Raw genomic sequence first — 27208 nt, 5'->3', positions numbered from 1 at the left:
ATTTTCCTTCCTCGCGAATTTTAAACGCTCCATACTACCAAAAATGACCTTTATATAAACAAAAATTCCGCTTTTCATTAACAACCTTTGGCAAAACACATAGCACAATTTTTTCCTCTCTAACAAAGGATCAATTGCAAAACTCTTCACCATATGATTCATTGAAGAAAAAAACATCAAACACCTTTTCAAACAAAACACCTATAAAAAATCCTCACAACTTCCAGAAGATCAGTTGATTGAAGATCCGGGAAGGAGGTTGATTGAAGAACTGGAGTTCTTGTTGATTCACGGGAAATAGAAGAAATACAAGGCTGGGATTTTGGCGCAGATCTGCAGAATTCAGGAGAGCTTTGGTTGATACAGTAAGGAGGTCAGAGTGTTGTTAGATACAGTCATGTCTGGCGTATTGTAAGTCTTCTATAGTGAATCACTACTGGCTTGTGTCCGAAGTTTTTACCCAGTTGGGTTTTCTCCGTCAACAATTTTTGTGTTATTTATTGCTTTCCGTCAATTTCAATTCAACCGACAATTCAACATAGGTAGTTAAATCATGTGAATGAATCTGGACAACGTTTAATTTATGTGACTTGTTGCATAACTTAATTAAATTGTTAAATTTCGCATAGACACCTATTCACCCCCCTCTAGGTGTTGGTTGGGTCGAACTATAGCCTTTTCAAGTGGTATCAGAGCCAAATTTCGAGTCCTGACCCATCGTTGTCTAGATGAGTCAATCACTTTCTGTACTTGCGTACTTTGACGGAAGTAATTATGCTTACTGGAAGGTTAGAATGCGTGTGTTTCTTAAGTCCTTAGATGAGCATGTTTGGTTGAGTGTGCAAAATGGCTAGAAACCTCCCTCCACTATCGTATCAGGAACTGTTACCCTTACTGATAGATCACTGTGGACTAAGGATGAGATAGCTGAGTGTAATTGGAATAGCAAGGGACTTCATGCCTTGTTTATGGCCGTGTCTTCCGAAGATTTTAGGAGAGTGTCAATGTGCGAAACTGCTAAAGAGGTGTGGGATATTCTTGAAACTACACATGAGGGAACTAAAACGGCAAAGAACTCGAAATTACAAATGCTAGCTTCTAGGTTTGAAGAAGTGAAGATGAAAGATGACGAAACCTTTGATGAATTTTATGCAAAATTGAATGATATTGTTAATTCTAGTTTCAATTTAGGCGAGAAAATTCCCGAGTATAAAATTGTTAGAAAAGTACTTAGGTCCTTGCCCGAGAGATTTAGGCCTAAAGTAACTGCCATTGAGGAAAGTAAGGATCTAGATGAAGTTAAAATTGAAGAACTTGTAGGATCCTTGCAAACTTATGAACTCACTATCACACAACCTAAGAAAAGAAAGTCTATTGCTTTAAAATCCATCAAAGAGGATGAATCTTCCGATACTGAGTCTCTGAGGGACGATGAAATCGTTTACTTTGTGAAGAAATTTCAAAAGGCTCTCAAGAATAGGAGAAAGCCTCAGGATAGAAAAAGTGGAGTCCCTAGCAGATTCTCAAAAGAAAAAACTGAAAGGTTTAACAATAAAAGTTCTAGTGATAAACCACGTTTGGTTAGGTGCCATGAATGTCAAGGTATAGGTCACTATAGGAATGAGTGCCCTAGTTATAAGAAGAATCAAAGAAAAGGGCAGGGTAAGGCCTTAGTTGTTTCACTTACTGATAACGAGTCTGAGACCAGTGATAGGCAAGAGTCATCTAGTAGTGAAGATGAAGGGAACTATATGGCATTTGTGTCGACTATTAAGAGTGAATCTGATAAGGAGAGTGACAAGGTTCAGGAAGAACTTCACAACAATAATTCTAGTAATGAGGATGAGGATGACATAGACATACATGAGGCCTATCAACTCTTGTTCAAGGAGAGTCTTAAAATCAAAAAGATCAATAAAGCCCTACTCAAAAAGGTTGATGAACTTGAAAGAGAAAAAGAGAGACATGCTAGTAATCTCCAGAATTCACTTAAGAGTGTCAGTGAGTTAAAATGTGTCAATGAGAAGTTGGAAGACAAGGTTAAGACATTAACTAGTGAATTGGAGAAATCTAATGCTCATCTTCAGACTTTCATAAGTGGAACTAAGAAATTGGATGATATTTTGGGAATGAATAAGCCTACGGGAGATAGGTAAGGTCTAGGATATGTTGAGGGTAATACACATGGTGCTGATCCATCTAAAACTGTATTCATTTCTGCCTCTAGGAAGTCTAACGCTGTCAACAGTCCAAATAAGGGTAAGAATGTTTTGAGGGAACAAAGTCATCAATCACGTAGAAATTTTATGCCCAAACACCCACAGACACGTACCTTTGAGCCTAGGTTCATTCCCACCTGTCACCACTGTGGAGCTCTAGGACACACTAGACCTAGATGTTATAAGTTAGGCAATGAGCGTAGAAATCAGAATATTCCAAGTCAGGTCAGTTTTCTGACTAATCAGGTTAGTCATTTGACTGAGATGCTTACTAGGCTGACTAGGAGAACCACGTCATCTAAGAAAGTTTGGGTTAAAAAGGAGGATCTACTCGGACTTTCAGGTCAGGTAAATTGCTATGTTGCTCATGTTGCATTAAAAGCCCAAGATTTCAATATGTGGTACCTTGATAGTGCTTGTTCTAGGCATATGTGTGGTAACAAGGCTTTATTCACTACTCTTGATGAATGTAATGGGGGTATGGTTACCTTTGGAGATGGGGGCTCTGCACCTATTCTTGGCAAAGGTACTGTACAAATACATGGATTACCTGTGATCTCAAATGTGCTTTATGTGGAAGGTTTAAAGTCGAACTTGTTAAGTATTAGTCAGATTTGTGATGTTGATTTTGAGGTTAGCTTTGTGGAAAAGAGATGTACTGTGTATGATTCATTCGGTGGGGTGGTCCTTGAAGGGGTTAGAACGTCTGATAGCTGTTATGGAGTCCTACCTAATTCTAACCATGTGTGTAGGAGTGCAAAAATTGATGTGAGTGAACTCTGGCATAAAAGATTGGGTCATTTAAACTATAAGAGTCTAGTACAACTGGCTAAAAAGGAGTTGGTAAATGGTTTGCCTAAAATAGGTCCTAGTGAAAATGTTGTATGTAGACCATGTCAACTGGGTAAACAAATTAAAGGAATCCATAAAAAGACTTCTAAAATTTTGACCAAAAGACCCCTGGAATTGATACACATGAATTTAATGGGACCATCTAGGACTGAGAGTTTAGGAGGTAAGCGGTATATTCTGGTTGTGGTAGATAATTTCTTGAGGTTCACATGGGTAGAATTGCTTAGGGAAAAATCTGATGCGTGTGACCTTATAAAATCTTTGTGTAAACGGCTTAGTAATGAACTCAATCACAAAGTGTCCAGAATGCGAAGTGATCATGGAAAAGAGTTTGAAAATTTCAATCTTGAGAGCTTCTGCATGGGTGAAGGGATACTACATGAGTTCTATTCCCCTATCACTCCTCAAAATGGGGTGGTTGAAAGGAAGAATCGTGTTCTTCAGGACATGGCTAGAGCCATGCTTTATGACAAGGGGCTAGCCTTACATTTTTGGGGAGAAGCTGTTAATACTGCATGCCACATAATCAATAGAGTCTACCTTAGACCCAAAACCGATCAGACTCCATATGAGATTCTAAACGGTAAAAAGCCTACTGTCAAATACTTTCGTGTGTTTGGGAGTAAGTGCTACATTTTGCGTGATAGAGAGAACTTGAGTAAGTTTGAATCTAAGAGTGACGAAGGAATCTTCTTAGGGTATTCTAGAAATAGTCGAGCATTCCGAGTATATAACTCACGTACTCGTACTGTGATAGAGTCAGCCAATGTTGTGATAGATGATGGTGTGAGTGAGGGGGAGAATGTTGAAAATTATGATAGAAATTGTAATCTTATAAGGTCTAGTGATCCTACTGAACCGCTTGTGCCTGAATCATCTCTTAAAATTCCTGAAACTCCTGAAAAGGAAACAAGACACAATCCCTAAGGAACCATCAACTAGGGTCAAGTCTAATCATCCTAAGGATAATATCATTGGGGATTTGGATGAAGGTATGAGGTTTCGTAAGAGAGTACTGTACAATCTAGCATATACTAGCTATGTTTCACAGGTAGAGCCTAAGAAAGTCGAAGAGGCCCTTAGTGATGAGTGTTGGGTGAATGCAATGCATGAGGAACTCAATCAATTTGCAAGAAACAATGTGTGGATCTTAGTACCCAGACCTGAGAATTGTAACGTTATTGGTACTAAGTGGATCTTTAAGAACAAGACAGATGACCAAGGTACTATAACTAGGAATAAGGCCAGATTAGTTGCTCAGGGTTATACTCAAGTTGAGGGAATTGATTTTGATGAGACTTTTGCCCCTGTTGCACGACTTGAGTCTATTCAGATTCTGCTTGCTGTTGCCTGTACCTTAGGGTTCAAGCTACATCAAATGGACATTAAGACTGCCTTCTTGAATGGACTTCTTCAAGAAAAAGTCTATGTGGAACAACGAAAAGGATTTGTTGATCCAAAGTTTCCCCACTATGTCTACAAACTCCACAAAGCACTCTATGGTTTGAAACAAGCTCCTAGAGCTTGGTATGAGAGACTTACGTCATTCTTGAGGAACATGGTTTCTCTCGAGGTGGTGCTGATAGGACCTTATTTATTAGACACATTGAAGAAACTATCACTATCGCTCAAATTTATGTCGATGACATCATTTTTAGTTTTCCTATTAAGTCTCTAGCATATGAGTTTGCCGAGTGTTTGAAGCAAGAATTTGAGATGAGTATGGTTGGTGAGTTGAGTTATTTCCTTGGACTTCAGGTGAAACAGACTGAGGATGGCTTGTTTATTTCACAGTCTAAGTATGCAAAGAATCTAGTTAAGCGGTTTGGGTTAGATAGTAAGAAGCATACTAGGACACCTATGAGTACTAGCTTGAAGTTAGGTCGTGATCCTTCAGGTAAGAGTGTAGATCCTTCCCTATATCGAAGCATGATAGGTAGTCTTCTCTATCTCACAGCTACTAGACCTGATATTGCTTTTAGTGTTGGAGTGTGTGCTCGATTTCAGGCAGATCCCAAAGAATCACACTTAAAACTCTGTTAGACGCATCATTAGATATGTGAGTGGTACTGTTGATCTAGGGATTTTCTATTCTAGAAATTCTAATCTTGATTTGGCTGGCTACTCCGACGCCGATTGGGCGGGAATGCAGATGATAGAAAAAGTACTTTTGGGAGCTGTTTCTACATGGGTGGCAGTCTAGTAGCCTGGTTAAGTAAGAAACAAAATTTCATATCCCTATCCACAGTAGAGGCCGAATACATAGCAGCTTGAAGTTGCTGCACTCAGCTTCTCTGGATGAAGCAAATGCTGAGTGATTATGAGATTAATCAAGGGACCATAACTGTTTTCTGTGATAATACCAGTGCTATAAATATTTCTAAGAATCCCATTCAACATTCTCGAACAAAACATATTGACATACGACATCATTTTATTCGTGAACTTGTTGAAACACATGTTGTCTCCTTAGATCATGTTTCTACTGACAACCAATTAGCCGATCTACTTACGAAACCACTACATGGGATGAGGTTTGAGTCGCTTCGGACGGTTGTTGGTGTTTGTTTGCCTATCTGATCATGAATTCATGGATATTCATGCATTTATCAAATCTGCACTTATTCATTTCATATCTTGTATGTGATAAATGCGTGTGTGGTGCATTTTGTTTGTTAGTTATTTTTTTTAGTTTTTATTTTGAGAATTAAGTTTGCATTTGAAATTTAAAATAAATAAATAAAAATAATAATAAATAAATAAATAATTTTGTGTGCATCGTGTATGACGTTATGATATTTGCATTCAGGATCAAACTCTATTTTTCATCATGTGTACCAGTTTGAGGTTCCATCGTAGTTCTCACTTTCTATGGAGTTCTTGGCATACGGCTTGTCATGCGTTTTCGCACAGCACACACTGTAGTCCTGTAGGTAGGTCTTAACCGCATGGGTGAGACTTGGGATGGTATTCTTCTGTGATTGAGGTTGTTTGTCCATTTGACTTGATCTGTGACGAGTGTAACCTAATCAATATTGTCTTTCCCCATTTTCTACATTATTCTTTGAACTTATTTCTGTCTTCGGGGCTTATCTGACAATTATACTGTTTGATATAGGTCCTCGTGGAATTGGATTTAACTGACACTTGGTCAATATACACTCTTTTACAATTGTTTTCACGTGTCCTTTCTCACTAATTTAAGGTTTTGAGTCTAACTTGCATGGACTACGTGGCACATTTCACGCTGATGTTCTATATAAAATTTACTTCATGAAATTTTGAACTATGTTTGGACTTAAGATTTGTCTACATGCTCTGAATGTCGGGTTTGTGATTTTGTGCATATTATTCGTATCGTCTACATATTTGGGTATGTGCTTCATCATCGATTTTTTAGTTTGTCTTTACAAAAACAAAAAAAAAATAATACATACAACTGAAAATAAAAATAAAAGTTTTTGGACCTATTTTCGTTATTTTCCAAAATTGTGCTACTTTTCATAAATTTCAAATGTTTGGTGCTATTTTTGACATTTCATTTTCGCTCGAGTCTCTCCTGGACTTCGTTCGAGCGACAAAAGCAGAAAGGATGTCGCTCGAGTTTCGCCCCGGTCTCGCTCGAGCGACATATATATATTTAAAATGCGGCTGTTTCAATTTTTCGCGCATTTCATCATTTTTTTTCCTTCAATTCTTTTCTTCTTCCATCGAAATTATTCACTCCCAATTCATTTTTGGCCTCAATTCGACATCTTTAACACAATCTTGGGTCTGAAACACTGACTTCTTGGCAAAATCTTTAGGTAATCCCCAACTTTCTTTGCTTTCAAATTTATTTTTATTTTTTTGATTTCTTTTCTTGATCATTGTGTTGGTTTGTGTTATTTTAGCATTACATCTTGCTTGTACACATGTTTTGCATCAAGTATTGCTTTCCATTTCCCAAATTATAGTGCATTCCTATGGTTTTCTTCACATTTTTTCTAAGTTTTTGGTCCATGTTCATCAATGTAGTTCTTGTACCTCGTTGATTCGTTTGATGTGTGGTTAGTTTAATTGTGAAGTCCATAGCATGTAGTTTTTAGGGATGTGTTTGGATTTGTGATTGGGTCTCGTATGTGCTTGGAATTTGGTGCCGAAGTCACGCACGCCACGTGTTCGATGAAAGTTCACTTTTTTATGCTTATTTGGTTTTTTTTGATTTTTTTTTTTAATTTCCTTCTTTTCCTTTGTTTCTTTTCTACTTGTTTGAGTGTCGTTGCATGCCGTGTGTGTTTTCATTCATGTTTTTGTGATTGGATCATATGTGTTTTCGTGTGTGCATCTTCTCATATCATGTTGCATCGTGATGCGTGCATTTCACATTATGCTTATTCTTTTCATCTCCGCATGTGCCAGATGGCTCGTAAGCACTCCCGTACCTCTGCACAGCCCGCTAGTGGATCGACATCTTATAGTAGATCCCGGTTTATTTCTGCTACAATTCAGGAGGTCGTCACGTCTCAGTTCTCCTTACGCCCCGTTCTTATGGAGCGTGAGGTAATTCTATCTAACCTTCCTGTTGACGTCGCCACTATTTTTGTTTCCCAGGGTTGGGAGCCCCTTCTTGTTGGTCTTACACCGCCGCCTCCACTCCTCGTTCAAGAGTTTTATACTAATATTCATGAGCTTGATGGGTCGTCGTTTAGGAGTTTTCTTAGAGGTCATTCTTTTTAAGTTACTCCGTCTGCAGTAGCTCTTGTGTTAGGTATAGCTCAGATTCCTCATCCGACGTATCCCTATCTTCTCCCTGCTTCTCTTTCGGCCGATGCCATTGTTCAGTCGACTCTTTTGAACACCCCGTCTACTGGGGGGCCTACGGCTATGGCCACGGGTTCATTACCCATTGATCGACAGGTTTTGTTGCACATCGTGTGCACAAACCTGTGGCCTGTTGCCCATACTTCTTCTTTACCGATGGTACGGGCTCGTTTTCTATATGCCCTACTTCATGGGGACTCTATCGACCTTCCTACTTTTGTGTGCCAGCAGATTCTAGCTTCTTTTCGTACTCCTGGGGGTCGTTTAGGGTTACCTTATGCCTATTTGATTTATCGGGTTGTCCTTTCTCTTAGTGCGTCTTTCCCTGAGGGGTCTTCTACTCATATAGGTCGCCCGATAGGACAGCGGACCATTCACCAGAGTCGATCCCATGTCCCGTCCTCTTCGGCTCATGCTGCCACTCAGGCTGAGCCCGTTGATATTTTTGATTTTTCGGAGCCCTTTGATCCTATTACTGATATTCTTACTGGGGGTTCCCGTGTCTTTCTTCCGCCTCGTTCGGATTTTTCTTCAGCTGTTCCGCTTCGAGCTGCCTTTCCTTTGACATTTACTTCTGTTCCAGGGGTGGCTTCCTTGCCTGTTGACCCCATGGTGACCCTTATGGGTCATATGTCTACTTTAGTCGCGCAACAGGCTCGTATGATGGCAGAGATCACGCAGTTACGTGCTGCTTCGAAACATTAGTCTACTGAGCTTTCTTCATTTCAGCGTGCTCTATCAGTGTGTTAGCGTCAGTTGCATTGGATTCGTGATCGATTGGATGAGAGCCCGAGTGACGAGCCTGGTGATGAGTCACCGAGTGCGGGTGGTGCTGCTTCTTAGTTTTAGTTTTAGTTTTTGATCCTTTGTCATTTGTGACAAAAAGGGGGAGTAGATAGTTTAATCTCAATTTAACTGTGATATATTGGATTAATTGTGATATAACTGTGGTTTGATATCTATTTAATGACTAGATTAAGTTTTGATATTTTAGCAATATTGATGTATGTTTTTGGTGTTTTTTGACTTACATTACTATTGCTTCTTAATCTGGTTAATTACATATGCAATATTCCTTGTTTTATCTACTGTTTCTATTTCACGTACTTTTACACTTGGTATTGAGTTTCTGTATTTCAGGAAAAAGGTTCGACAGGAGATAGTTGCTTTGGTTGAATGAATAGGTCGTTAGGAGTTACATTTTTTTTTTGTCCTTGACTATCTTGTGTAATTTTGTCACAGAATGTCAAAGGGGGAGTTTGTTAGGAAAATGTTGTAATTGGCAATCTGTGACCAAAAGGACTAATTTGTTGAGTTTGTAAAGTCAAGGACCAATTTGTCAATGTCTAAAAGTTCAAGGACTTGTGTTGCAATTTTGCAATAATTAATGTATAGGTCTAGGGTAAAGTTGGATGCTTTGAAGATGAAAACGACGCAAGATTGGTGCTAGAGTTTCGCCCTGACCTCGCTCGAACCTAAATAACAGAACCTGCGTCGCTGGAGTTTCGCCACCACTTCGCTCGATTGAGAGTGCGTCGCTAGAGTTTCGCCGGCACTTTGCTCGAGCGATAGTGTCATCCGGCGTTTGGTAATTTTCCTTCCTCGTGAATTTTAAATGCTCCATACTACCAAAAACGACCTACTATATAAACAAAAATTCCGCTTTTCATTAAGAACCTTTGGCAAAACACATAGCACAATATTTTCCTCTCTACCAAAGAATTAATTGTAAAACTCTTCACCATATGATTCATTGAAAAAAAAAACATCAAACACCTTTTCAAACAAAACACCTATAAAAAAAATCCTCACTACTTCCAGAAGATCAGTTGATTGAAGATCCGGGAAGGAGGTTGATTGAAGACTGGAGTTCTTGTTGATTCACGGGAAATAGAATAAATACAAGGCCGGGATTTTGGCGCAGATCTGCAGAATCCAGGAGAGCTTTGGTTGATACAGTATGGAGGTCAGAGTGTTGTTAGATACAGTCATGTCTGGCGTACTGTAAGTTGGAGTCTTCTATAGTGAATCCCTATTAGCTTGTGTCCGAAGTTTTTATCCAGTTGGGTTTTCTTCGTCAACAATTTTTGTATTATGTATTGCTTTCTGTCAATTTCAATTCAACATAGGTAGTAAAATCATGTGAATAAATCTGGACAACGTTTAATTTATGTGAATTGTTGCATAACTTAATTAAATTGTTAAATTCCGCATAGACACCTATTCACCCCCCCTCTAAGTGTTGGTTGGGTCGAACTATAGCCTTTTCATAGGGGACGGATCAGATGCCTGAAAGTACAAAGCAAAACTAATGATGGTTGAATATATTCCAAAAATAGAAGTAACAAGTCATTAATTAGAAAATCATAACAAAGAAAATTAATTAAAAAATACAATGGCTATGTTTACTTTTTGTCTTTTGGATTCAATTTGGAACAGTGATGGAGCTAGAAAATAACGTTTCGATGGGCTAAAATTTAAAAAAATTTCGAATGAACTCATATCGTAAGATGCTAAACTCGTGACATTCATGACAAAAGTGAAAGACACATGATGAAATAAAAGAAGTCTAGATGTCCTCCTCGATCTTTTTATATTTTCTTACCGAAAAGAAAATAAATTCACGCGTTAAAAACTAGCCAAAATCATGAACGGAATAAGCAAAATGATATATATATCCACCAATAAAAAAACTAATAAATTATTTAATGAATACAATTCTAAATAACTTTGACGATAAATTTTTCCAAATAACTAGAAGATTTTGGTAGAAATATGCAACCAATAATACACCACTATATGTTATGGTCTCAAAATATTATTTGGTGTGGACATCGATCTTCTATATCATTTCATTTCATTGTGAGTGATGAATCCCCTCCAATGTGAGAAAAAAAGACTAAGAATTATGAGAGTCCAAGGAAATTAGATTTAATTCATAACCATGTTTGGTTCAATTTCAAGAATATGCTTATACATAGATTAATTTATAAATAAATAAATTTTAACAAATATTATTTTTATTGAAAAGATCAAATTTAGAGCAAGTTATTTATTTTGACCATAACGTCTATTTCTTGGTCACGACTCACAACTAATATATTTTTTATATAAGTATGAATAACTAATATATGAAAACATACGTAGAACTTTTAGGCTTAGCAAAACATATAGCGTCTCTAGCTATTAGAATAAATAATTTAGTTTTATTATCTATTATAAAATTTACTTAATTATCATGAGTAAATTTAATCAAGCATGCATTAAATAAAATGCTTAAATTGATAATAAGATATTCATGTTTTATGAATATCATGAAAAGAGATTTAATAATTGTAATCTCTTTAGCAAAATTTAAATAATTGAGCATCAAGCTTGGATTGAGATTCAAATTAAAGGTTGGCTAACACAAATATTTGGAAGCTTTCCGTACATCACGAAGTCATAAACTTCTTCAAGAGATTTAAGACACAAGACTGAAGACTAAGCGTATTTAAATTAACATTGGTTTATTTAAGAAATGAATTATAAGTTGAGATTATTGGAGGACACTTCCACAACTCTATACCATAGCTACCACCCATTACCACTAAAGCATTAACAGATTTAAGTATGGCTATGAAGGGATGTCAAAGAGTCAAGCTAAGCAGACTCGCTGATCGAAACTTGAAGCTCGAGCTCGACTCGAATAAAATGAATCGGGCTTTTATTGGCTCAAGTCAAGCCAAGTTTTTACTCGGCAAAAAAAATTTAGGCTCGATCATAGCTTTCGGCTCGTGTCGCGGCTTGCTCTTTTCTTTCTTCTTTCTCTATTGATGACTTTTAAGGTAACTATTGCTACCTGCAATAGCAGGTAGCTGTATTTGTTGCCTTCATATAGATAAGGCAGCTAAATAATTTTATTTTATTACTTCATCCATTCTATTATATAGACTTATTTTGTTTTTCATACGGATTAAGAAATCTTATTTAATGTTATTGAATGAACAATTTTTTTCAATAAATTTCTTAGTTTACCATTATTTATAATAGTACAATTTTAAATTTAAGTAGAAAAATTGGTAATAACTAGACAAATTAAATAATAGTATATTAGTAAACGAACAAAACAAAACAAGTTCAATAAAAAAAATAGGACTATATAATTCGGACAAGAAGATAAGGAAAGTAAGACTATATAAATGGGACGAGAAGTATTTTTTTTAAAGTTTTGCAGATTTATTTATTTCGGGCTCGACTCGTTACGGGCTGAACATGTCCAGAGCCATTACCGCTTTTCTTGAGCTAAGCCAACAGCAACCCAAGCCGACGAGCCAAATTGGCACCCCTAATTAGGGTTGACAATGGTTAGGTTTGGGATCAGTTCAGCCAAAATCATCACCGAACCACCAATTTTTTGGCAATATCATAACCACACTATAACCGTGTAAGTCAGTTCGGTTCAATTCATATCTCTGTTCGTCTCGATTCGAGCAGCTAATAAACATGAACAGGGGCAAATTCAGGATTTCGACCCAACTAGGGCGATCGTTGATCATTGACCGTCAACAGTCAACGGTCATATAGCGATGTCATTTATTAATATGAAATTAAATAATATTAAAAATTATTTTATCTATATGTAAATACACTAAAATGTAAAAATAATATATTTATATCAAATTACTGTACAATACAATCCGAAATAATAAAAAATAAATGACACATGAGACTTTTTTGAATTATTATTGCTTAATAAATCGTTTGCTCGATTAGAAGAAGTTACGGGATTATATGCATCACTACAAGAAACTAGGTTGGGACATCGATTGAAAAAATAATTGCACAATCTGTATTAGAATTAAAATTGATTTTAAAATCTAATTAAAGTTTCAATTTTCAATTCTCAATACCAATTTATAACAGATTATAAATTCCCCAATTTCTCATTTTCAATTTTCACAAATCACATAATCACATTTCACAATACTTAAATTAATTTTTAATATCACAATTCATAATTGAAATATTCTCATATAACACATAAAAAATAAAAATAAAAACACAATACTAAGTCAATTTAGTAAATAATATCCCAAATAAGAATGCAAACTCTATCTTAATTTCCAAATGCAGAATTTGAACTTAACAAACGATATTATCAACATAACAATACTAAACAATATCCTTGTCTCTTGATCCTTATGTATCGAACTTGATTCCTACTCAATAACTCAAAAGCTTCAACCTCAATTCATATTAAATCTTCATTCATAAAAAGAATAATGGAAAATCCAATTGCCCAATTATTATTTTTTAATGGGTACTTATAAAAAAAATAAAAAATTAACATGTAATCGGTTCGAGGCAGGTCAATGGCGTAAATACCATACCCGCTCCGCCCCGAATCGAGTCATTAAAATCAAATATCATTCTCATCCCATTGCACCATCGGTTCAACCCCTCCCCCCCCCCCCCCCCCCCCCCCCGATCGGTTTGACTAACCGTGATTTTCGATTTTGAAGATTCAAATTGCCATCCCTAAAGGCTATGTAATATTAGCATAGTTATAAACTGGTGGTTTAGACACCATCTATGAAGCTTTGAAAAATTTGAGATTGTCCATGTTCTATTACTATACCAAGACTAGGTTGATACTTCAACCCGCCTAGACAGAGCAATCAATAATGAAGAGGTAACTTACAAAAAGTACAAGGTTTTTGAAAAACAAACGTGCACATGTTACGTCATAAGAAGATTTTTTTTGTTTGCTTGATATCCTCAACCTATTTATAAATGTTCTCATGGATCTTTATTCGTTTCTTTAAGTAATATTATTGCTCCTAATGGCAGAAGTATATCATTTTCAGGCAAGAAAAAAAATTAAAAGCACTTATAATATAAGATATCCTAGATGAGTTGATTCCATATCAAACATCACATATCAAGCCACTAGGTTAGGTTTTGCCTAGTATGCGATGGGTCCTAATTGATTACAAGCACGTTTGGTTAAGTTAATATATGAGGATCTCGTGATTATTTAATAGATATTTGTTGCATCATTGAGGATCGATTTTATAACTTAAAACAATATTGAGCACCAACTTACAACTAGGCAAATATGTCGAGGATCAGTGTTGCAATTTTCTCTAATAACACGGTGAAATAAAGAAAATACATAGGCGTCTTCAGTGGTGATGCCCTGTTCTACAGTCTCTCTATCGCTCAGAAAATGGATGACATAGAGGATTTATTGGCTGGCGGCGGAGGATCGCCACCAGGGTTCCGCTTGCCGTTGACGGCGTCTGTAGGTGTCAACCCAAAATATAAAAAGAAGAACAAGACTATTAACACCCTTTCGAAGTCCACTTCTTTTCTCCATGATTCTGTCAGTAGCTATGACACTACCAAAATCCCAGGAACTGAGGTCTCTCTCTATACACAGCCAAATTCTTCCATACCAATGTGTGTGTGTGTGTGTGTATTTGGGTATGTTGATTTATGGAATCTTTATTGAATCTCTGATGTTTACTATTCACATGTTTTCGTGATATAATTCCAGACGATTTATATGAAGACTTTCGGATGTTCACACAATCAGGTGAAGTTCTAGCCTTTTCACTATATGTCTGTGCCGATTTAGGGATATGTGACTATTTTCATTGTGTTATAGAAGCGTGAGACAAGATATTATCCTTTTTATGTTTTGGGTTTAAATGAAATGGTTTTAGCTTCTATTAAATGTTATGTAGATATCCAAATGGCAGATTCTAAATATTGGATCCTATAATAAGCTGTGGCGGAAAAACAGATATTTTAGCATCTGCCTCTGCTTTTCCATTCTGCTTGAGTCCTTTCCAATGGTAAGAAAGTGTAAGAGAGAAATTTTGTTTGATGTAACAAAACTGTTGGATAGAGAAGCTTGTGCTCGTTGAAGATAAATTCTCACCATGTTTAATGGATCTAAATCCACTAGAACAAAGATTTGGATGAATAAAGATAAAAGTAACCATCTTTGGATGGAAAATTTTCTTCTCTCTGTGAGGATGGAGGCCACGTGACTGCTGTTAAGTTTTGAGTTAAAATGGTAGAAGATCAGAATTGTAGTTTTGGTTGGGCTTTTAAGAACTAATGAGACCATTTAGATAGATTAGGGTTACTGGTAATTGGGAAGAAAATTTTGGTGACTGAGAGAAGAAAGGCATCATATATTTGCATGTTTTGGTAATTGGATATTCTTTCGAATATATTTCATAGTGAAGATGAACGGATATTTTGTTGATATAAACAAGAATTTTTTTTTCACCTCCTTATCAATGTAAACAAGAACTAAGTGACAGTAATGTGTACATAAGGAATACAAGAGTTGAAAATTCATTGGAAATGTAGTGTTGCTATTGCACAGACATGCCACGCGTAATGGAGCAACGGTTTGACACTTATCGTCATTGCAACAGATTTGAAACACTTCGTTCTTTCTTTCTCTATCTCTCTTGTTTAGAAACAACATAAAATAAGAGAAAAAGGATAAAACTTTGGCTTGTATTTTGATAATTCTAGCAAAATAACCTAAAACTTCCAAAAATAGTTGTTGCTTCCAGCAAATGATGTGCATCAGCAATTTTTCTTTATGATTTTATGAAGTTACTACATGACACGTGAGAATGGGGGGGAGATAGGAGAGAGATCTGAGTAAGAAGATGGAGGGAAGAAGGGAGTAGAACATTCTGGATGGTTTGGTTTAATTTGGAGATCGGATGACATGTAGAATATTCTAGAGTAAGAGGTCGGAGGTAAATTTCTTTGGGAGGTGCTGTGTGTCCAGAACAAAATTTCACAGAAGCTGTACAAACAACTCACAGTAGGGGATGGGTGAGTTTTTTGACAATTTTTTATCACAACGTGGGGGCCACTACATGTGAGGTTCTGGCAGCATTCTGTGAGAATTTATTTTGTACAAATGGCTTTCTCCAATTTCTTTAATGAATATTTCAGATAAATAGATTGTAGAAGTCACTCTTCTTCCCTATTGATTTTCTCTTTGTTTAGTTTCACTTTTAGCTTTCCCTCAACTTCCAATTTTAGATATCTTTTTAAATGTAGATTTTCTTTATGACCATAATGCATTTTACAACAATGTTTTTTCCAGAGCGATAGCGAATATATGGCAGGCCAGCTTTCAGCTTTTGGCTATAATTTGAGTGATAATCCAGATGACGCTGACCTGTGGCTGATAAATACGTGAGGATCTACTCAGTCTTCTTCACATCCTTCTTTTTTTTTTTCTTTTCCTACACAAGCAAGAATTTCTTTTGAGAAATTTTTTCGTCTATGACTCGTCTTATTGCTTGAAGTTAAGGATCTGTAATTTCTTTAAAACAATTTTTGCTATATGATTCTCATAGATCACGATAAATAAAAACAAATGTCTATCTTCTCTTTTATTGAACCTTAACTTGCTTTTTTAGTGGACATAATATTATTCTTACTCTATATATCTCTTCCATTTTTTCCTTTTGTGTTTGAGGTGTTTTGTTTATTAAATGTCTAAATTCTGTAGCTGATCAGGTTGGATGAAAAGAATTTCTTAAGAGTACGGGCAGCAGATCATCGAAAATTGAAGTACTTAAAATTTGTGAAACTGTTTGTATTTCATTGAGATCTTTTGTGTGTGCTGCAGCTTAGATTTTGTGGCCACTGATCAGCATTCCTTGTCTTTTCAATTTTAGCATTTTAATAACACTGCAGACTGCAGTAACATTGTTGGGTTACTTTGAGTTTCGGATGGTATCTGTTGGACATTAATTGGAGACTGGTCCTTGCATTTTTTAATATGTGGTCAAGGGGTCGAAGATGTGCATTTCCATCATGCCATAAGCTTACCTGGTTGCATGAACTTTTCTCATGTCTGAACTTTGTTCTGCTGATTTTTATCTTAATTGTACCACATGTTGATCGTGATCATACAGCTGCACAGTCAAGTCACCTAGTCAGTCTGCCATGGAGACGCTAATAGCTAAATGTAGAAATGGAAATAAGCCGCTGGTAGTTGCAGGCTGTGTGCCTCAAGGAAGTCGTGATTTGAAAGAGCTGGAAGGAGTAAGTATAGTTGGAGTTCAGCAAATTGACCGTGTAGTAGAAGTTGTGGAAGAGACTCTGAAAGGTCATGAGGTGCGGCTTCTGACCCGGAAGACATTACCGGCACTTGACCTCCCAAAGGTGTGATAGTTGTATCTTATGGTTTTATTACTTTTCACTGTAGGATATTGTATTTCTTTCAAATGGCAATTTTTAAAGTACTTGACAGAGTTCAGATTGTTTTATGAATTATCGGATTGAAGAATTCATTTATTAATTGATTTCTAAGCCATTTTAGCTATTTTCTCCTTCAGGTGAGAAAGAACAAGTTTGTTGAGATCCTTCCAATCAATGTTGGTTGTTTAGGTGCTTGCACTTATTGCAAGACAAAGCATGCTCGTGGTCATTTAGGAAGTTACACAGTTGACAGCCTTGTAAGCTTACCACCAGATAGACTTAAACATCATCAATTATTTGAAATTCTTTTAATAAGTTTGATATTGTAGGTGGGTCGTATCAGAAGTGTCATAGCTGATGGAGTAAGGGAGATCTGGTTAAGTAGTGAAGACACTGGAGCATATGGTATTTAGCACTATTCTTTCCTGATCTTGCATACAGAAAACTAGTATTATTGGCAGTGGGATGTGTATAAAAAATGTTTTGGCTTCTCCTGAAGCCTTCATTTACTTTAGACTGTTCCACTATTGAAATTAGGAAGTGACCATGATGGAATATATAATTTGTCACTTCTACAAGTTTGAAAAGAACATGGGAAATACAATAAAGCTTCTAAAAACATGGTGTATGTAGCCACCACCTTTGCTACAACTCTATGCCTAAGTCAATTCTTATGATGGAAGATGTTGAGATACTGATACCTTTCTGGTTTGATAAGAAAATAATTTCTTTTTGCTAATTTGTGAGTAAATATATATATTTTTACTTTTGTATTTATGATTATCAAAAGTTATATGCAACTGTTATAGTTTTGGCTTTGGAATCTACAGGTCGTGACCTAGGAGTTAATCTTACAATTTTGTTGAACGCTTTAGTAGTAGAGCTTCCCTCTGATGGAAGCACAATGCTTCGAATTGGGATGACTAATCCTCCTTATATGCTAGAGCACTTGAAAGAAATAGCTGAAGTTTTGCGCCACCCGTGTGTGTATTCCTTCCTTCATGTCCCAGTTCAATCTGGAAGTGATACCATCTTGAGTGTGAGTATAAATTAGTCTTTCTTCGTATGAACCATGTGATTGTATGCTGTGGATATAAGTTTGTGAAATGATACTTCAACTATGAAATGTTGTCATTTTTCCCATTGCAATCGGTTTACAGGCAATGAACCGGGAGTACACAGTGGGCGAGTTTAAGACGGTGGTTGATACATTAACTGAAATGGTCCCTGGAATGCAGATAGCAACTGATATAATTTGTGGATTTCCTGGTATGTCGTACAATTTTAGGTTTCATTCTACTCTTACTCCCTTCTATGCTTCAATTTCTATTTAAGATTTTTATGAGCCTGTTTGGTTTGAATTAAAATTTGATTTTAATCTAAGTCAAAATCAAACAATCAATATGAACCACATCTTTCATGGGTCTCACAACTTTTCAACAACACATTTCAATAACTTCTACCACAATCTACTAAAAAATCTAATTTTAATCCCCACCAAACACCCTCTATGTTTTCTTTGAACGGTGCAGGCTTAATATATCAAAATTTAGATGATTGATAATAGTCTTTGTTTGCCACTTGAAAATGAAAGAGTTCAATATAGGTTTGCCCACAGAGAAGCATACTGAAGAAAAGTAAAAAAGAACATAACCCTCATATATGATAAAATAATTAAGGACCATGTTGAGATCCTAACTATATGATTGAGTTCAATGTTTTGAGATATCGTAATTTGCTGGTTTCCGTAGTTTGATTCAGGGATATGATGAATTTGTTGGATTAAATAAATCAGTTGTCTTTCTGGAAGACGGGCGTAAATGTAATGTTCAAATGATGTTACAAAGGGACAATTTTCTGTCTCTTTCTCATATTTTCAGAAATTAATTTCTTTTATTTTATTTTTCCCAAATTTGAGGGTTCTTCCTTGCCTCTGATAATATTAATTAGGCAAGTTGCACTATCCATTCCACAGTCAGTCTGAAGTTAATGTGATGTGTGTATATATATAAGGAATATTCTGCTTCTCAGGTGAAACTGATGAAGATTTTCAGCAGACGGTCAACCTTATCAAGGAGTACAAGTTTTCCCAAGTTCACATATCACAATTCTATCCTCGGCCTGGTAATTTTCATCTTTCTGTAGTTCTAATTCGTACTAGCTTTTTCATTTTTAACTTCATTTTTCAATTTCTTGCGTGTCCTCTCAAAGATCCCTACAGTTTTTGCACCTTGAGATCCTTATTTGTGGAAGTATAAGCTGGCTACCACTGTCATGTGCTATCTTTCTGCCTTTCAAAGCATGATAGCGACAAACTAAAAAATCAACTTTCCATAAAAGTGATAAATTAACTATGGGGAATATTTACTCATCAAAAAAATTTATATTACTCGGTGAACTTATATTTTCTTATAAAACAGGATGTAGCCCCCACAATCTTTACCCAACCCCTCACTCCCAAAGAGAAAAGTGAGAAACTGAATAAGTTTTTTCGATTTTTAGTGCCCTGCATATGCTACGTAACTTAAGCAGTGGTACTTTCACATTTTGTCTGTTATCACTGTCTTCCTTTACTGGTAGATTTTTTTCTCCTGAAATTTTGAAGCCTCATCGTGTAGTTGCCAGGATGAATATGTGCAAGTGTAATTCGACTACATTATGCTTATTTTATAACTATCTGGTTGTCTAAAAGTTGCTTAGCCAAATCATTGTAGTTGATGGATTTTTTATTGCCTATTTTTTCTCAATGCAGGAACACCAGCTGCAAGGATGAAAAAGGTTCCTAGTACTGTAGTGAAGAGACGAAGTCGTGAATTGACTAGTGTATTCGAATCATTTACCCCATATGTTGGAATGGAAGGCAAAGTGGAGAGGATATGGATTACAGAAATTGCCACAGATGGAACTCACTTGGTAAGATCATCTTGGGGTTTACTGATGTTTGATACTGTGAATTTTATAGAAATCTTATTCATTTCTTATGTGGCGCTCACAGTCAGTCACAAGTGGTGTTCAATTGAGGAATACCCGTCAGTGGTTCTATATTAAGTTCGGCTGTTAATTTATCTGAATGGTCTGATAACTATAGTGCAATTACGGGCAGTTAGTTATATTTGAATTCAGCACTTATAACTTAAGAGAGAAAAGGAGAAGTTTCATTTTGATACCAACATTTCGAATGAATTTGGTGCAACTGTGTGGAACTTAGAAAACCTATTCAAGCATCCCATCAATCAAAACATGCAAATGGTTTTCAGATATCATGTTCTTTGTTAAGTGCCTTCCATATCACTATTACACATTTCCCTTGCTTTAGGTGGGCCACACAAAGGGATACATTCAAGTGCTGGTACTTGGGCAGGAAAGCATGTTGGGGACTTCAGCCATTGTGAAGATAATGTCTGTTGGAAGATGGTCCGTTTTTGGAGAGGTGATTGAGATTCTCAATAGAGGTAGTGCTTCTAGTGAGAGTCGGGCTAACATAAACTCACCACGCTCAAACTTGGATGGAACCTGTGCGTGTTCAAAAGAGCCAGAACCATGTGCTTGTGAATTGAAAAGTAGCTGTGGACATACTGAGGAGAAGATTGTTTCGGTTCTCAGGAATGTCCCAACGCCCAGTGAATATAGTAGCCAAAACCTCATTGGATGGTTACTTCGAAAGCGGAAGAACAGTTTTCACAAAAGGATGGAAAATGAAGCAGTTTTGGAATATGACGAAAACCCAGGAACTTCTCATCATGGGTGCAATTGGGGTCCTGCTGATAAAGCTCTTTTTGGTGGAATTCTTGTGAGCTTATTGACAATAATTGCTTCATTTTTGTATCTAGGCTCTAGAGGCTTGTCTTCTAAATGAACTTGCGGGGGTTTTTAGGGGGGGAGCTGTTGCGTTTTGGGTCCTAAATTTTGCACTTAATTCTAGACCTTTGAATCATCATAGTGATAGAAATTCAAAATTATGTTGTGATCTTGTATTCCATTGGGTTTATGTGCTAAGTATTTAAACATATGTTGATGAAAGAATTTATTGAACATGGCATATGAATCCTTATTTACATCTAAACAAGTAGTAACGCTTGCGCCCAGTTCCTTGCATCTAATTCATTGGAAAATTGAAACGTGTCCGGTCTGTTACATCTGGATCACCTGGAAGTATCTCTTGAAGTAAAAGTTGCAAGCAATAATGCAAAGTTTTGTTTCTTCCGTCGCAAACATTATTAGATGTATGTAGCAAGCTATCGTTCTGCGTACTCAGATTGGACTACGTTAAATCTCATAGAAGCATGTCTAATTTGGATGGTAGGCGAAAATGCCCATTTTTTGCTCTATACGAACTGGGAGGCTCGTGGACGGACCTATTACCCTACGCGTACGCGGACTGACGGGTACGGATGGCATCTTACTCCTGAACCTAGGATGGCGCAACCAGTTAAGCCCGGCCAGCCCTGCCACGACCTGGAATGGGGTTACATACAAAAACATAGCCAAGATCAATGCAAAGATGATAAAAATAGCTGTAGCCCTGGGATCTCTCCAGCTTAATATGGAAACGGCTCTTTCCCCTTGTGTTGCCAAATCTCCCATCACAGTTTGAACTCTGCCTGCAACACTTCGTAGTCTGTCATACCTCATCCTCACAATGTCTGAGGGTCGAGAGGTTGGAAATGTATCAAATTCCTCATCCAGTTCATCGGGATGAACATTCTCTGCCTGAGAGAGTCGAGCATCCATGTGGGGTGGATTCCTAGGTCTGAACCGGTAGTTCCACAGGCCAATGACAAAAAGATAGAGGAATATAGTGGGCAAGATCAATTCCGGGAAGCAAACCAGTATCAAGAACAAAATGCGTACGAGGATAGTGGTCAAGGGGTTTTTCCAGTGACAGATTCAATCAAACCATCTAGTGACAAGTGAAATCCCAGAAAGAAGCGATATTATACAATAAAAGTTGGCTTTACTCCTCCTGAGGCTAAACTTATGGTAATCAACATCCAGCATGTACTCGACTATCTACCTTCGGAGTGGTGGCTCAGCCCTGGATAGCCTTGCAGCCACTATCTGCATTGCCTGGTGGCGGAGCCAATCAATGTGCCTAACCGATATGGGCTGAACATAATGCATCTTCGGAAGCAATGGTTTCCCGTATTGTGTTACCATGTTCATCCAAGCAATAAAGGAGAATCGTATTGCTAAATGGAGTTCCCCATGTTTCTTCAATCCCAAAGGTGAAAAAACCAGCAGTGGATAAAAGTGTGTATAAATTCTATCAGTTTCTAAAGTTGAGAGCCTAATTCTCACCTTTCCTATTTTCTGATCCTTAACATCATCTTTTCCATTGATGTGGCAATTGTCGAAAGCACCAATTGTGATCACCGTACATGGATCATAAACCTCCCAAGCATACTGCTCATTCCACCGAGGATTCAGTGCGTCAAGAAGTGTTCGAGTTTGAACCCATTTGTTCCCATACAATAAGCATATGCAGTTCTTCCATCTTTGGCCTTTATTTATGGTTCAAAAATTTCTTTCAAACCCACTGACTTTACTTCATTGAAGTCCACGCGTTACATAAATGACTATACTTGGACTTGAGGGACTATTGTTACGTGTTGTCATGCTTGACCAACATACGTGGGCCTATGGCCCACTCAATCTGAATCACGTGGCGCTCCAGCCGAAGTGGTTTGTATATCCGAGGCCCATATGCCGAGGCCAGTGAAGATAGCCGAAGCCCTAAAGCGGAAGTACTACGTGAGTGGCAGAAGCCCTGAATCCAAAGCTGAAGCAGAGGCCCCCGAACCATGAAGGAACATCTTCTACAATCACCTCTCCCAAGAGATACGTTTGAATGATTGATGAAACGTTTGTCATGAGTGCATATGTCAAGTCTTATCACTAGCAAGGGGGTTCTGCACAAGCAATAAATGCACAGCAAGCTAGCAAGTCAAGGATGATGCCTAGAATTGGATGTTTGAGTTAAGGAGATGAGGCTACGTGCCACCTCATCAAAAGGCTGCAATTTCACATTTAACACTATAAATACTTCTTCTGTATAACATCGAATGGCGGATGCAAGAATCAATACAAGGAACCACACTTTACTCTCTCTTTAATATTGTCTTACAACACAACACAAATATATACCTATTTACATTCACATTCATGAACACCGATTGGTAATTATTGTACAATTGAATTACGAATATCTCGTCGAATTCCGAACGTACTCGTCCCGCGTCGTTAAGCTACTCCCACGCCCCTAAAGAGGCTCGTTCCAGACCTTCCACGTGTCTTAGCATGTAGAACTTTCCGTCCACGTGTCTTAGCATGTAGAACTTTCGCTTACGTGTGCGCAGGGTGGGTCGGACATCTGTTGGCAACACTTTTCAGAGTCAACAGCCTTCATTGGCAGCAAATTGCGAGCACTCAAAATTCCAACTTCAAGAAGTCCAATGTTGGCCTTCCTTAGATGCTTTGATGATGGCTAGAGATTGCTACTAAAATGCGTAGATTCATCAAGAACGTGGTAACCGGCATCTATACTGAGCCGGAGAAGGATTCTGCTTGCAAATTTTGGTTCTTTCTTCTTCTTTCCTTCTTCCTCTGCTACAGAAGGCTTGTGAAGAGCATGCCAACGTGGATTCGGAAGCTTAGGGGTATCAACTCTCTGCGGAACTTCCCTAACTGGTATGATCAAAATTCCAAGTACTTCATCCTTGCCTGGTCCAATTCTGTCCTCGACACTAAGAATTATATACTCATCAAAAGGCTCGGATGCTACAAAAATAAGTCCCTCATTCCACTGTTGATTGATGTGTTTCTCTGGAGAAGGCCTAGTAGTTTTATTCTAGTGCCCTATCTGCACCCTCACAAATGCATCCGGTTGTCATCCCCTGTCTGAAGGAACAAGATCTTGTGCGGAGAAAATATGGACTCGGAGATAATATAATTTTGGTGAAAAATACACCTTCGATCGCGTACTGGTGAGGCTTAGTTGGCTTACGTTGTGAGCATCAAAGTGCCAAGCCTCACGGAACGCCTCATCAGCTTGTGTTCCCATCCAAATTGCAAGTATTATCTCCCCATGACTAATTTTCTCCCCCTTCTTATTCTCCAATTTATACCATTGAGGAGCCAATGGACTGTCTGGTGGCACGCGAACGGGCACTTCTACTATATCAAACTAAACTCTCCCCACATAATCATCCTTCCCAATATCCTTATCCTTCACTGTAACTTCAATCAAATTGGACTGTAATCCCTCTTTAGAAAACGCGAAAACTTTATGCCATACCGAATTCTGATTCTTCTCGAAGTGCTTAGTCACTCCTTTGTAATTACCAACCTTCACCTCAACATATGGATCAAGACTCCCTGATATGTCCATCACTGGAAGATCCTTGGCTTTGACAACATGTACATACAGAAAATTCATCTGTTCTACCAAATCATAAGTACTCGAAATCTTGTCCCATCCCCAATAGCCCAATTTTGCAGCCAAAGGAGGCCTAGTTTCTACCAATCCATAGTCAGGTTTCTGCCCCGAAAATTGCATCTACATAACGTTGGCTGCAGGGGTCGGTCCAGCCTTCTCAAAATCAGTCCGGGTTTCCATGGAAATTGGCTTTTCAGCCGAAGGAGGCGGCGTCCCAACTGCTGCACCACCAGGACCAGTTCCAAGAGAGTAAAAGGTCATCACTTCCTTTTCCTTCTTTTTCTTCTTGCTCTTCTCAGGAATTTCCTTGTAGTAGTCTTCTTCATCAAGCTTATTAGTATTAATCTCCTACAAAGGAGTACCTCCTATTTCTGCTTTATGATGATGATGATGATGATAAGAAGGATTTTGCACTTCCTCCGGTGGCTGAAGAGGTTCGGCCTGAGCCTGAAATCCATTAACATTTCCGTGCACTGCATAAATTTTCAAAGCAATATCACCCTTTATGTTAGAACGAAACCCTCTTTTAACAAGAGGGTATCTCTGAACCATGGCTTCAGCCTAAAAAAAAGGAACAGACGCACCAGAAATCCGAACCCGGCCTAGAAAATTCGTATGATGTCCTTCTTTATTATCATTGTATACAAAAACGTCAACGGTTTGATTTAAAAAATCTCTGGGATTCTTTATATTGAAAACAAGCTTTTCATTCCATTGAGGGTTGAGATCTTTAGGATTTGTTGAGGTTCTTTAGCGTTGTTCTTCAAATTCTACTTCTACAAAGGGACTAGCAGAGCCATGGCCATCTTTAGGCATGAGATCACTAGCGTCAAGACCACAAGTTTCGCCATTGATGATTCGGCCAAATTCCGTGCCGAAAATTTAGATAGTGTTGCGTGTTGTCATACTTGGCCAATCCACCTGGGCCAATGACCCACTCAGGCCGAACCACGTGGCACTCCAGCCTAGGTGGCATATATTACCGAGGTGGGCAATGGCCGAAGCCCTTCAAGCAGAAGTCCACTAACCGAGGCGCCTTTTTACCAAGGCCTGTGAACGTATCCGAGGTCCACATGCCGAGGCCCATGAACCAAAGTCATGATGCTGAAGCTAGTTGAAGATAGCTGAAGCCCTCAAGCGGAAGTATTGTGTGAAATGGTCAAAGCCCCAAAGCTGATGCAGGAGCCTCCGAACCACAAGGGAGTGTCCTCCATGTTAACTTCTCCCAAGAGATCGTCTGCATAAAAATCTTATTCGAATGATTGATGGAACATTTGTCATAAGCATAAAGGTCAAGTCTTGTCACTAGTATGGGGGCTCTGCACAAGTAATAAATGCGCTGCAAGCTAGCAAATCAAATATCATGCTTGATAAGATGTTTAAATCAAAAAGATGAGGCCACGTGCCACCTCATCCAAGGGCTCTCATTTCACATGTACCACTATAAATACTTCCCTTGTGTAACATCAAAATATTAATGCAAGAATCAATACAAAGAATTACACTTTACTCAACTCTCTCTCATTTACTTGCAATACACAAATTGAGTTTATACACATTTACATATACAATTACGAACACCGGTTAGTAATTATTGTACAATCGGATCATGAACAACCCGTCAGATTCTAAACGTCACCGTCCCGCGTCGTTGGGCTACTCCCACGCCCTTTGAACCTCTCGTTTTGGACTGTCCACGTGTCTTAGCGTGTTGGACATTCGTCCACATGTGCGCGGGTGGGACCGGCATTTGTTGGCAACACTTTTTGGGGTCAACAGATTGGCGCCATCTGTGGGAAACCATACCATAACCACGAGCAACCCTGTGGTAAAAGCTTACTGAAAAAATATTTAGGCAACCCCCCTTGAAAAAGGATTTGTTCTTGAAAAAGAACAGGAGAAAGCCCCATTACTTAAGCAAAATTTGAAGTCTAAAAAAAGAAAATGAGCTCCAATGAAGATACTCCCCCCAGGAGGGTAAGAGAAAACACGAACCGCCTCCTTAGCCCGCTACCCCAGCAGCTCAGCAGAGACTCTACCACCACCAAAGAAGAGGTGGGATGCGTGCGACAACACTACTATCAAGAGAAATGGCCGCCATGACAGCCAACATGAGGGATATTGCTAGCCAAAACTTGGCTATGAGAGAGCTTATGGCCCAAATGCAGGGCCAGGGAGGCTTCCCCATTCCTCCATACGCCCCCAAGGGCACTACCATCAAGAGGATGAAGTTCAAAGTCATAGAGCTGCCTCGCCAGACTATGGCCGAGGTGGAAGCCCATTTGAAAGGGAAGTGGAAGTTGATGTTTCTTCCAACTACGCTTCTGGCCGACCCACTGAGGTCCAAATGAGCCATGATAATTTTCCACCTCCGTATGAGCAAGATCCAACACATAGGAGGGTAGGAAGTATTTTTGACAAAATCAATCCCGCCGAACCGAGGCTCAGGCAACAGCCTTGGACAAGGCTACCTCCTCCACCTCCAATACTCCAGCAGCCGGAGAGAAGACATGAAAATGCCCCCCGTGTTGCTCCGTCTAGAAATAGGCAGCAGAGGAGGGAGGAAGAGGCTAGGGACCGTCCCAGAACCTCTCACCAACAATCAGGGTATGAAGCTGATGAGTACGACTCTGATGAACAGCAGAGGTCCTGCGACTTGGACGAT

At 38.2% G+C, this 27208-nt stretch overlaps 2 protein-coding genes and 1 pseudogene across 2 annotated transcripts; 2 read left to right on the top strand and 1 right to left on the bottom strand.

The window, feature by feature from the left end:
- Positions 1 to 728: 728 nt before the first annotated feature.
- Positions 729 to 5274, top strand: LOC111409547. Its single transcript, XM_023039587.1, has 13 exons — positions 729 to 788; positions 855 to 1102; positions 1367 to 1585; positions 1709 to 1882; positions 1952 to 2152; positions 2228 to 2688; positions 2800 to 3123; positions 3262 to 3485; positions 3546 to 3693; positions 3911 to 4255; positions 4433 to 4632; positions 4743 to 4900; positions 5127 to 5274. Exons 1-13 carry the CDS (start codon positions 729 to 731, stop codon positions 5272 to 5274), a joined length of 2910 nt encoding a protein of 969 aa, XP_022895355.1.
- An 8776-nt stretch (positions 5275 to 14050) lies between these two features.
- On the top strand, positions 14051 to 21085 carry LOC111409256 (threonylcarbamoyladenosine tRNA methylthiotransferase-like). Its single transcript, XM_023039273.1, has 11 exons — positions 14051 to 14280; positions 14416 to 14454; positions 16003 to 16094; positions 16823 to 17072; positions 17246 to 17365; positions 17438 to 17513; positions 17939 to 18147; positions 18269 to 18377; positions 19140 to 19232; positions 19861 to 20021; positions 20425 to 21085. Exons 1-11 carry the CDS (start codon positions 14086 to 14088, stop codon positions 20962 to 20964), a joined length of 1884 nt encoding a protein of 627 aa, XP_022895041.1. The 5' UTR covers positions 14051 to 14085; the 3' UTR covers positions 20965 to 21085.
- Positions 21086 to 21221: 136 nt separating this feature from the next.
- Positions 21222 to 25630, bottom strand: LOC111409546 (annotated as a pseudogene).
- Between the last annotated feature and the right edge of the window lie 1578 nt (positions 25631 to 27208).

The sequence above is a fragment of the Olea europaea genome, chromosome 14, assembly GCF_002742605.1.
Source record: "Olea europaea var. sylvestris chromosome 14, O_europaea_v1, whole genome shotgun sequence".
NCBI classification, from domain to species: Eukaryota; Viridiplantae; Streptophyta; class Magnoliopsida; order Lamiales; family Oleaceae; genus Olea; species Olea europaea.
Note: the sequence above shows the minus strand (reverse complement) of the source record. Positions and strands in the feature narration are given on the sequence as shown.

Coding starts and splice junctions, on each gene's coding strand:
- LOC111409547 (XM_023039587.1), top strand. CDS start 729: ATGAGTCAATCACTTTCTGTACTTGCGTACTTTGACGGAAGTAATTAT. Junction 2,153..2,227: donor AATAAGCCTACGGGAGATAG/GTAAGGTCTAGG, acceptor TTCTGCCTCTAG/GAAGTCTAACGCTGTCAACA. Junction 3,694..3,910: donor ATACTTTCGTGTGTTTGGGA/GTAAGTGCTACA, acceptor TAATCTTATAAG/GTCTAGTGATCCTACTGAAC.
- LOC111409256 (XM_023039273.1), top strand. CDS start 14,086: ATGGATGACATAGAGGATTTATTGGCTGGCGGCGGAGGATCGCCACCA. Junction 16,095..16,822: donor GACCTGTGGCTGATAAATAC/GTGAGGATCTAC, acceptor GTGATCATACAG/CTGCACAGTCAAGTCACCTA. Junction 18,378..19,139: donor TATAATTTGTGGATTTCCTG/GTATGTCGTACA, acceptor TCTGCTTCTCAG/GTGAAACTGATGAAGATTTT.